Below are 12202 nucleotides of genomic sequence, written 5' to 3' on the forward strand. Positions count from 1 at the left end.
CTTCTGACACTTCAAAATATTTAAAATACCTTTATATGTAGCTAAATATAATTAAAACCTTTTTGATTCAATAAAAGAGATCTAGTTGAATTACCTTACATACTTTGGATGTCATATCTTTGTTTTTTATTATTATTAAGGCCTTTGGACAAAAAATAAATAAATAAATAAATAAATGGCCGTCACGTCATCGACCTATATATATATATATATATATATATATTACAGTACTGTTAATGTGTTTTAATAAGGGAAAAATCCACTTATAATTTACAGTGAAATCAGTAAAGCATGTTCCCTAATTCCCTGAATGACACACAAATTTGATTATTTTTTATCTAAATAATAATTATAAATGTTTTCCCCTTATTTTTGTTATTTACATTTTTGTTAACACTGTGCACATCTATATGTTTACCCAAAGTCACTTTCACAAGGATGTAAAAAAAATAAAAAATACACTATTCCTATTTTGTTCCTTAATTGTGATTAGTACAATTTTTTTTTTTTTTAACATTACCATTTTAGCTATTTTACTTAGGCCTATAGATTAAAATAATTTTCTGCTAAGCATATGGTGGAGGCAAAAAGAAAGAAAAAAAAAAAAAAGAAAAAAAAGAAATCTGACTTTAAAATCATTGCAAGTCACTCTAAATAAAGGACAAAGATATTAAGCGAGATGCTCCACACTTTGCACACTGCAGTCTTCCTCCTCTTTCTCGTATTCTACTCTTGTCTCCTTTTTTACCTGCTGGTCCCCTGGCATTACAGTATCTTGACACAAAGATATCTTTGTGCTTCAAGCAGTCACAAAGTGCTCAGAGTTTCGGCATCAAGTTCCCTCATCAGGGAAGAACAACAAGGGCACATAGAACGGATTATACTTCTTGCTCTCCTCCAATACCATCGGGGCAAACAGAACGAGAGAGGGAGGGAAGACAGGTGTGCTCAGTCTGTAATGAACTCAGTATTATAGGATCAGAGTAAGACAGGCATGGATTACGTCTGTTTTCATTAGTATTAACATCATTGCTTGTGTTTCAAAAAAGACCAAGTCTGTGAAAGCGTTTGGGACTGTTCCTCAAACTTAAGGACGTGGTTTCTACATTATTCATTGTAAGCAAGTTAAAATCTACCTTTTCTCTCATAGCTGTACATTTCGCCACTTGAAGCTCTCTTTATCTGTCACTCGCTCCCCTTTTTCCTCTGTCTTTCCCTCAGAACCAATCCGTCGTTAGCGGGAGGAGTCCCACCAGTGGACCTGAGGGACGGATAGCAGTGTTTCACGAGTTCGGCGAAGCGTTTGACGACTCCAATAGTCCGAGGTCCGGTGGGGGGGCTTATCGGGGAGGTCGACTCCGGTACAAGCGAGCGACATGCTCCCTCCTCAGAGAATCTCGTGCCGAGAGCGGAGAGCATTTCACTGGCGGACCGCCTCACCATGGACCACGTAAGTGAACTCTTTAGTATTTTACAATATAGACGCTTCGTTATAAGCTTTTCCTCAGAAAGATTCTTACTTACCGTATTCTTCGTGGGAAATTGTGAGTTTAAGTGACATTTAAACGATCGTGTAGTGTGAGAGCTTGACAATTTCCCGCTGGATTAATAACGGTCGCCTCTCTCCATCTCTCGTGCACGAGCGTGATAAATTATTCCGGCGCGAGAAGTGTGATGCGTTCCTCCTGAAATTCCTCACCGCTCAGTTTACTGGGTTTCAACGAAACGAGTCGAGTTTCATTCTGTCTCATTCAAATAGGAATGTCAGAGGTATTTCATGCCATGATGGATATTAAAAACATGTTAAAACATATTAAATGTATCCTACGTTTTCAAGTTGTTCTAATATAGTCTATTTAATCAGCTAGAACTGTATGTTTGTGAATACAGTTTCTATAAAAAAGTGTGGGTATATATTGCCTTTTCATTCATATCAAAACTAGACTTCAGTTCTGTTACAGATAAACAGTCTATTAATTTAGCATATAGTCTGCTTGAGAAAACAGTTCTTTGGGTTCGACTTTACCTTAGCTTAAAGGATCATGTTGCTGTTGGTTAGGTTTAGCAAGTGCATTATACACTTCAAAATTAAAAAAGATTCTTGAGACACATTTGGAGTTTCTAAGATCCCCTCTGGAGAACCTCTATGAAACCTTTCAAAGTGTAAGCATATTTCCCTGAGAAACTTACAAGATAAAACCCATTATGTTCATCATAAAAGAAAGATTTTGAGGCACTTGAAACAGGTATTGAAGTTCCCATTGTACACTACAAAAGCAGAGGCACCAGAAATCTCATGTTACTTTAAGTGAATTGCCAAATTACTTGAAGTAAAGTGGAAACTTTGATCTAAAGTGTTACCCATTTATTTATGATATTAAATACGGGTGTGCATGTGTGTTTTGTGTGCATATGTGGTATACATGTGACAAGAGAAGAAGTTGAACTCTCCATTCCAGATGTTTCTGTGGCCAGAGGGAATGTGAGAGGTTTTGTTAAAGAGTTTTAATTTTTTCCTCGTGTTTGCATGTGTTTTTGTTTCTGTCTGTGTGACCACAGCCGTCACCAAATCATTGTTACGAGAGAGAGAAAACAACAACAACAACAACAACATAATGACTGTATTGTGTTGCTTATAGGTCAAAACATGTTGATTCTATTCAGTACTAAACATGCTTATATTGTTTAAAAACAAAGTCTTTATATGCAAGTCATTGCTTACGTTTACATGCACTTGTTCAAGAGTTCATGTACTCTTTTAGAGAGGAAAAATACAGGCTGTTCTCATTATAGGAGTTCAAGCATGCCATAAGAATTGTTTAAAGATGTTAAAGACTTCACTTATTTATTCATCTTTTGATAAATTAAATGCACATGACATGTTCCTTGCAGACTTAATTGCAAACACTGTTTATGTATGGTTCTTATAAAGCTTTATTTCACATATTTTTGAAAATATGTTTAACTTTGCAACCTTGATTGCATTATCTATGAAATCTATTTTGAAAAAGGATCCAAATTTGGAGAACAAAATTGTATGTACTGTAAGCTAACGCATGAACCTTAAACTGGATCTCTTGTGCTTTGTGTTGAAGACAAAAAATTAAATTAGGCAGAGAGGCCTAGTCGTTTGCCATAAGCTGTGAAGTCAGCTAATCATATTTTAGGATGTATAAATGAAGCTGTCAAAGTTTTTCATGTTAACGCAGAAAAGCACTCTTGTCTGACTATAATTTGTACTGCCTTTTGTGAATTGACGTGGTTCTTGAACAGTTTTGCTGGAGAACTTCAGGACTGCTGTTTCAGCATAGAGTGGTTTCCTTGGTTAAAGGCAAAACATTCTCAATCATTATCTCTCTCTCTCTCTCTCTCTCTCTCTCTCTCTTTGTGTGTGTGTGTGACTTGATGAAAGTGCAGTCAATGACAGCAGCAGTCTAATTCTAACCTGGAAAATGACTGTCTGTAATTCATTTATGCTGATCTGTAACATGACTCAAACCAAACCACTTGCTGTGGCCAAATAAAAACACAGAAGGAGGCAAGAAGGGAGAGAAAAAGAGAAGGAGGAGGGAACTACATTGCTTAAATTTATGCCCTCTAAGGAACACATTCTTTTCCCATTTTGCAACCTGCCAATTGAACTGCAATAGAAAACGAACACTCACAAAGTCCCTTAAGGTGAAACCATGACAAATGCAGACCTAGGTGCAAAATATAAGATATTCTGCTTTAAGAAAAGGGGCAACCAGTGAGACACAAACATCAAGCTGAAAACAACCTGCTCACTTTTGAAATGAATGTAATATTTATATGTATATAGCATGACATAAACATTTTATTGTGTGTATATAAATAATGTTATAATTTTTTGCTATTGTAAAGATATCATGCCAATAAACATCTTGAAATTTGAGAAAGGGAGTGAGCTGAATCTTAATCCAACCCCTAACAATGCTTTGGTCTGCTAAAATAAAGTCTTCCGGTAAAACGACCATATGGATTAAATTTACGTCTAAAGCGTAAATTATGTCGTTTTGCCGGAAGCTATAGTTATTTTACTTTATAAAGTGTTAAATATGGATATTTTCTTACACAAACGCATTGCTTCACTTCAGAAGGCCTTTATTAACCCCCAGCAGTCGTGTGGAGTAGGTTTATGATAGATGCACTTTCTTGAGCTTCAAACTGGTGGTAACTGCTCACTGCCATTATAAAGCTTGGAAGCGTTAGGGTGTTAATTAATATAACTCCGATTGTATTCGTCTGAAAGAAGAAAGCCATATACACCTAAGATGGCTTGAAGGTGAGTAAATCATGGGGTAATTTTCATTTTGGGGTGAACTATTCCTTTAAATCCTCCAGTGGCTGATACAAAGATAGGAGCTGGTTCTGGGGGTGAAAGGCGTCTGCTGCATAATTTTGTTTTTGGGTCTGGTATTCTGTCATGGTGCAGGCAGTCAAGGAGAGGATAAAGAGAGGTGGATGCAGCTATACTTGACAATAAAGACAAAAACCAGACAAAGAACAATGGACACTCAATGCAATTTGTATATACCAGCTAATGAACTAAAAGGAAACAGGTGTGTTACTAATCAAAAACTACGGTAACCAATGATGAACGTGAACATAAGAACCAAAGAAACAGGAGCAGAAACCCAGGACAACAGGGTAATGCAAACTAGGGCTGCATCCGAAAACCTAGCTGACTTGTTGCCTCACTGCCCTATCAGGCAATGACTTGTAAAGGCAGCATTTGTGCATGAAGGTACCTCACAAAACTGATTTCAGACAGACTTCTGAGGCAGTGTAACAGTTTAATGATCTACTGCAAAATAGCGCAAGCTTTGGCGAGAACTAAACAAATATGTAATTACTACAGTAGTAATTTCTCGCTAGAAATTACATCAAAAGTGGAAAATATTGGTCAAAAAATGTATATTTACACACAAACTGACCAGCAAACACAAATTTTGGATGCCATCTTTAATTTTCTACCTCAGCTGTCACAGAATGGAACACACAGGATTGTGGGATATCAAAGGCAGCAAAGGATACATCTATGCTGCCTTCAAAAATTGATCAGAGGAAGATATCTCAGGAAAAAGAAAGCTAGCACTGGATGTAGACGTGCCTTGATGCCTTCCTACCTTGAAATGTGTCCTCCGAAGGCAGCATTTTCCAGTTTTCGGACGCAGCCTAGAAGTCCATAGAACAGAATTCTAAACCTGACAAATAGTGTATTGTATTTAAACCGACAGTGACTCTTTATTACTTACCATTTAGATGCTCTTTACCCAGAGTGTTATGGTACACTAAACCCTGAGACACTCCTTTGTCGCTAGCTCCTGAGATAAATGGCATATTCAATGGTGCAATTGTTATATTGCTATGATACCTTTACAAAGTTTGCGTCACTGACCACAATGGTTAATAATATGTTTAATTTATATAGCGCCTTTCCCAGGCTCAAGGATGCTTTACAAGGTAAAATATAATTATTTGGGTTAGTCTACTACCCAACTCCACTCTATTTTCAAATGATCTCCCACTGTGTGTGTGTGTGTGTGTGTTTACAGGTGTGTGAGAGTCACGTGTTTCAGTCGGCTGCGGTTTATGTGGTTCGCTCTGATGGTCCTGACTGTCCTCTGTGTGGCTCTGCAGATGCTGGGAGTGGTCCGACAAGCCAGGTTATGCATGTTTTATGAAAAACTTTGTAGTAACTTTGGCTACATGAATCCGGACACATTTGAAAACTGTGATCCAAAAATACACAAAAAGACTAAGTCTATACGAATACATTTTTAAATGCTACTTAAAAATAGTCACACATTCCGTGGATCTTATATCCACTGGCAGGCTGTTCCATAATATTAGAGCCTTCACTGCAAAACCTCTGTCGACTTTTGTTCTATATCTGGATCTTGGAACAGCCAACAAACCATGACTAGAAGGTCTGAGAAATCCAACTGTTAAATGAGGTCTTAAAAGTTCCGCTAAATACTTAGGCGCCAAACCACGTAGTGCTTTATGTCAATAATAATATCTTAAAAAATCAGTTAGGAAATGAACTGGTAACCAATGTAATGAAGCTAAAACTGGAGTAATATGAATAAAAGACCAAGTTTGTGTCAGTAATCTAGCAGTAACATTTTGTACTAATTGAAGCTGTGATAAAGTGTGTTGATTTAAAGTAGAAAACAGCATTTCAAAAATCCAGACGAGATTAAATAAAAGCTTGAATAAGCTTCTCTGTGTCTTTAAAACTGAAAATATGTCTTATTTTAGGAATATTTCTTAACTGACAAGCACAACTGAACCAGTTTCTTGACTTGGTATTCAGAATTCAAATTGGTGTCAAAGTAAACAACACCCAAACACCCTGCTGATTATTGGGGAACACCTTATTAAGAGCTGACTCAATATGACTTTTATTAGAGCCCTGACCGATTATCACATCTTTAGTTTTATCAGTATCCAATTGCAGAACATTACATGCCATCCAGTTTTTATATCTGCTAAGCATGATTGGAGGACATCTAAGCTTATCAGATCATTAGATCACAGTGACAAGTATAACTGTAAATCATCTGCATAGCAGTGAAATTTTATATGATGTTTACCGATTACAGATCCAAGAGGTAACATATAAATTTAAAACAAAATTGGTCCCAACAGGGAGCCCTGCAGAACACCACAATTGATTGTAGAAGGGGAGGATAAATCATCTCCAACTGACACTACAAATGTTCTATTTAACAAATAAGAATGAAACCAGTCCAACACCCTCCCTGAAACTCCCACCCATCAATTTAATTTATAAATTAAGATTGAATGATCAAAGGTTTCAAAAGCTGCAGTCAGATCTAACAAAATTAAAATACCCTCCAGCATCGTCTGCCATCAGTAAATCATTTATCACTCTTAAAAGGTTTTCTGTACTGTGGTTTTCTCTAAATCCTAAGTGAAATTTCCACATCTGTATGACAACTGGAAGGCTTCAGCTGCTGAACAAATTTATAAAGATCCTGTTCTGATATAGGTGAAACAACACCTCCCTACAACCTGATTGTTGAACACAATGAACTGAAGAAGTAATTGACACCCTTATGTTAGTGACCTTATCCATATATATATATATATATATATATATATAAAATCGGACATTAAGCAGCAGGTTAAGCAACTTATTGATGGTTTTGAATAAAAAAAGCTGCACTATGGCAGTTAGTAGTTATTAATTTTGAGAAATAGGCAGATCTTGCAGCCTTAACCGTCTTATTAAAATGCACTAAAAGACCCTTCAAATGCTCAAAATGAGCAAGAAGTTTTGTTGATTTCCATGCACGTTCTGACTTCCTGCACTCTCCTTAAATTATGAATATTTTCATTCATCTAAGGTGCTTGATTTCCTACTGACCTTGTCCTTATTTTGACTGGAGCAATTGAGTCTAATGTTGAAGAACATAAATAATTAAAATAATTTAACTGATCAGCTGTAGAAGCATCATAAGCCCAGTTATCAATCTGAGTAGAACATTTCTTAGGTTTCTTAGGTTTTTCTGCAATTAATGGAATATCAAAAACAATACTTTTATGATCTGACACAAAAATATATTTTATTCTCAAATTACTCTGCATTAATCCAAGAGTAAAAAATAAATCCAGCATATGACCATGACTATGTGTAAATATTAAAACGTCACAAATTAAACGACTGGGTAATATTTAAAAATTCATCCTCCACATGATCATCAGCTCTGACTACATAATTAAAATCCCCAACAATAATCATCTTAGTTGAGGACTAAATCGAAGAGCATTTCAGAAAATTAATTCCTGAAAATTAGAGGGACAATATATCACACAACAAAGTGCTCTTTATCTAATATCTTAAAATAAAGTACTTCAAATAAATAATAAAAAAATAGTGACACTTTGCTCAGATCACATAAAACTACCTTTAAAAACGATGGAGATTTCCTTTGATTTTTCCGGTGGTGCTGAAACAGCCAAGAGCCCTCGACCGAGGGAGAAACTGAATAAAGCTGCTTGGAATAATGCTGGTAGGTTCAGTACACCTGTTCAAGATTCTAAAGATGGCGTGTTCAGTCAACGGATACATTTGAATATTTTTTACACCTCAACTTAGAAGAGCATCTATAAAAAAAGCTCAGTTTTCACTGGAAAAAAATGGCATCTCGATGTAAACGGAAGGCTAAAACATTGAGAAAAAGATGAATTTTCAAATGTACCTGGATTGATGTATACATAGCCTTATACATAGAAAATTAAAACCACATAGGGGGAGACTTTTCAACTCAGATTTAACAGCTTGCATTGGATAATATTTCCGTTAAAGGCAATATACCATAAAATATTACTGATTTGTGAAGGTTCCATAAGGGTCAACATCTAAAATTTACTGTCTCTTTCTCTCTCAGGAGCTCCAAGGTTTTGAAACTTGTGAGTAAACAGCTGATCAGAATGCCTGCAGAGATCCATAGACCCATGAAACGCAAAGACTGGGAAAACCTAGAAAACCTTTCGGCTCTCTCAACAGCCATCGTTGAGGAGCCAGTCGACCAGCATTCTTTCATACAGAGAAGAGACGAAAGCGAAAACCCTCATTCAGAAGAGGAACGGGAGCAAGTCTTGGAGGTTGCAAGAAAAAAGTTTACTAGCACTACCAAAACAGTTCCACCAATGGAGGCGAACAAACTCTTCCTTGACCAAAAAGTGGCTAAACTATTTCCGCATCAGCCGCAGAAGCCAGTTATCACCAAAAATAACCATGAAATTCAAAAACCACCACAGTCTGATGACAATACTGATAAATATACAGTAAAATCACAAGCTGTCACGTGTCAACCCAAAAACCACATTGTCTTCCTCAAGACACACAAGACTGCCAGCAGCACCATATTGAACATTCTCTATCGTTATGGGGACAGCCATAACATGACCTTTGCCTTGCCGCTGAACATGCACAGCCAGTTATTTTACCCAGCATTCTTTGCAGCACACTTTGTGGAGGGTGTTAGGACTCAAAGCGTGAAAGAGTTCCACATCCTGTGCAATCATATGAGATTCAGTTCACAAGAGGTCAGTCCAAAGGGCACTTTACTTCCAATTTAGAGATGTACCAAAGCATCCATCCTAAAGTTGTTGCAGGATTAGATGAATAAAAGAATGATTCATGATATTAAAAGTGAAGGGTTTGAACAGAAGCCCTAAAATGCTGTGGATTGGGAAGAAATGAATAAAATAAATACTGCATAATATAATATAAAAATGGTGGAATAATAAATAAAGAGAATGTAATCACTTTTTTTTTGGAGTCCGTCTGGTTTTTGCTGCACAAGATTAAAAACATATGCAGTGCATTTGGTCAATGTTTTTGAGAATTGATAGACTCCAAATAAAAAGTTATTACTTTTTTTTTTTTTTTTTTTTTTTTTTAATCTGTATTTATAATGTCATATTTATTTGGCCTTAGATTTAATTGGTTAAGCATACCATTAAGCATCTTTGAGGTGAAGAAGTTTGCAATTTTGTCAAGACTCACTGTGGTGTGAATGCAATCCTGAATGTGTGCAGACCCCTTAGCAAGCACATAAATCATTTGAAACAACTGACTATTTTAATTTTCATGAGGAAGACGAAGCACCCAGTGCTAAATGGAGGTAGGCAGGTGCAGATCCGAATGATTTAGAGGACATTTGCACTGATTGCATGGAGATTGCGTTCTGTGATGGAACTTCAGTTAAGCGGGATATGTTTATGAGTCTGAGACAAAGAGCAAGAGGTCAAAATTTCATCAAACTGTACATTTTATTTGTAAGTTAGTCAAAAAACAGTGTTGGAAATCTAAAAAAAGATTGTATTCGTAAGTTCATACTGTATATTTTTTTGACATTCAGGTGAGGAAGTTGATGCCTAAGGACACATTCTACTTCTCCATTCTTCGGAATCCGGTTGCGATGATGGAATCCCTGTTTGTTTACTACAAAGCGATCCCAGCATTCCGTGCTGTAAAAAGCCTTGAGGAGTTCCTGATCCAGGGTGGGCGGAGCTACAATGCTTCTGTGCCTAATAACCACTATGCACGTAACATTTTGACCTTTGACTTTGGTCTGGATAATACAGCACCTGAGAACGACACAGAGCTAGACAGACGTAGCGCCGAGGTCATTGCTGCCGTGGAACGCGACTTTCCGCTGATCCTCATCTCAGAGTATTTTGATGAATCACTGGTGCTTCTAAAACACGCCCTCTGCTGGTCACTGGATGATGTTTCATCTTTCCGCCTCAACAGTCGCAGTGAACGCTCTCGCAGACCCTTAAGTGCAGAGACCACAGAGCAGGTAAAACAGTGGAATTCACTAGACTGGCGATTGTACCAGCACTTTAATGTCACTTTCTGGAAGCGCATAGACTCTACACTCGGACAGACGAAGCTCCAACAGGAAGTAGAGCTTCTGAGGGCAAAGAGGATGAAGCTTGAGCAAATGTGTTTACAGGAAGGAGGGGCAGTAGATCCTGCGCAGGTCCAGGATTCATCATTAAAGCCGTTTCAGTATGGTGCAGCAGTTATTCAAGGTTATAACCTCCGACTGGGGTTAAATAATGATACTCGTCAGCTTTGTCAGAGGTTGATTACACCTGAACTGCAGTACACGTCAGCCTTGTACACCAAACAGTTCCCTCAGCTGGCGGCCGCACGTGCCGCTGCTGCAAAAAGGATTGCAGCCTCCAGAAACATTGCAACGCACAGAGCTGTTAAGCGCAATATTGAAACAAATGCGCACATAGCAGTGACAAACAATACCTCACACAACAATACAAATATAACCATTGCGGATAAACATAGCTTAAACATTTTAGCTAATTCTGTTGTTCATAGTGAGAGACAAAACAATTTTGATGTACACAGTGTAACAAAACAGTATAAGAATAAAGAAATAAAACGAAACTCAGATAAACATATCACACAAAAACACTTTATAAACTCAAAGGTACCACAAGAATCTGCTTTGTTGTGATGAATCAACTGATGAAAACTTAGAACAGAATTAGTTAACTCAAAGGAACAGTCAGAAATTAACATATTAAGGAGATTTCACGTTACAAAAAAAGTCAATTTTCTATCGTAATTAGTGTAGTGATATATGAAGTCACTTTCAAACCAAGCAGCTTTCTGTCTGTCAAAGTGGGAGAAATCTGCGTAAAAATTTTTTCGCCCTCACACTCGACTCCTGATCACATAGATTCCAATTGAAATAACTGGATTTAAATGACTGCGAAATTTCTCAGAGTAACGGTCAGTGCCGTCCCAAGCATGGGGCGGGGCCAAGTGCGAGCCAGTTCTTTTAATGAATTGTTCAAAAAGACAAGTTTGAAAAATTGTTCACTGATTTGAATCAACATCTGAATCACTTACTGCACTGCAAGTTATCTTTATTTTCAGTGATGTCCATACCAAAATGAAGCAAGATCTGCGTCCGTATCATTACTGACTGAAGGCTGATTTAAATACTCCTTTGTCGCACCTACGCCGTAGGCTACACGTCGGTTTTCATTTACACTTATGCAATTACACAGGCAGACCACTAGCAGGCAGTGTCCACGGGCATATTGATGGTGTAACCCACAGTATCAAGGCAAAAGAAGAAGAAGAAGCAGCTTGTTGTGTTCTTTAGCCTTGTCCTAAATAGCACCCTAAACACTCACGGCCTTCCTACGAGTCCGCACTTTTGTGACGTAACGTTGCTTTAACTGTCTGGAAGAAGTCTGCCGCGGAGCTCGCACCAGTGCGGGCTCAGCAAAAGTGCGCATCGAGGGCGCATATCAGCCGCAAAGGGGGCGCTCACGAGCACCCTTCTGAAGCCTAAAATTGACAAATGGGACACCCTACAGTCTCGTGGACTTAACGGACACGCGCACGCGGCAGCCATTGTAAGTCTACAAGACCGAAAGTACATAGAAGTGTGCCATTTGGGACAGGGCCTTTGGCTGAATCCCAAATGGCACACTTCTATGCACTTTCGGTCTTGTGGACTTACAATGGCTGCCGCATGCGCATGTCTGTTAAGTCCACAAGACCGTAGGGTGTCCTATTCATCATTTTAGGTTTCAGAAGGGTGCTCGCGAGCGCCCCCTTTGCGGCCGCTATGCGCCCTCGATTCGCACTTCAGCTGAGCCA

At 38.0% G+C, this 12202-nt stretch overlaps 1 protein-coding gene across 2 annotated transcripts; it reads left to right on the forward strand.

Annotated features, from left to right (window-relative positions):
• The first annotated feature begins 225 nt into the window (after positions 1-225).
• On the forward strand, positions 226-11793 carry gal3st2 (galactose-3-O-sulfotransferase 2). 2 transcript variants are annotated; one of them, XM_051863806.1, is made up of 5 exons: positions 226-1116; positions 1222-1450; positions 5577-5687; positions 8442-9102; positions 9921-11793. In XM_051863806.1, exons 2-5 carry the CDS (start codon positions 1377-1379, stop codon positions 11040-11042), a joined length of 1968 nt encoding a protein of 655 aa, XP_051719766.1. In that variant the 5' UTR covers positions 226-1116; positions 1222-1376; the 3' UTR covers positions 11043-11793. The 2 variants fall into 2 exon arrangements, with proteins under 2 accessions (XP_051719766.1, XP_051719767.1); XM_051863807.1 differs by having other exon boundaries at positions 226-1450.
• The last annotated feature ends 409 nt before the right edge of the window (positions 11794-12202 follow it).

This window comes from Ctenopharyngodon idella, chromosome 15 (assembly GCF_019924925.1).
Source record: "Ctenopharyngodon idella isolate HZGC_01 chromosome 15, HZGC01, whole genome shotgun sequence".
In the NCBI taxonomy this organism is placed as follows: domain Eukaryota; kingdom Metazoa; phylum Chordata; class Actinopteri; order Cypriniformes; family Xenocyprididae; genus Ctenopharyngodon; species Ctenopharyngodon idella.

What these genes read in the sequence shown, in the direction of transcription:
- gal3st2 (XM_051863807.1), top strand. Translation starts at nt 1,377, where the DNA reads ATGCTCCCTCCTCAGAGAATCTCGTGCCGAGAGCGGAGAGCATTTCAC. An exon ending in ACCGCCTCACCATGGACCAC is followed by an intron (nt 1,451 to 5,576) that starts GTAAGTGAACTC and finishes GTGTGTTTACAG; the next exon opens with GTGTGTGAGAGTCACGTGTT. An exon ending in GGAGTGGTCCGACAAGCCAG is followed by an intron (nt 5,688 to 8,441) that starts GTTATGCATGTT and finishes TTTCTCTCTCAG; the next exon opens with GAGCTCCAAGGTTTTGAAAC.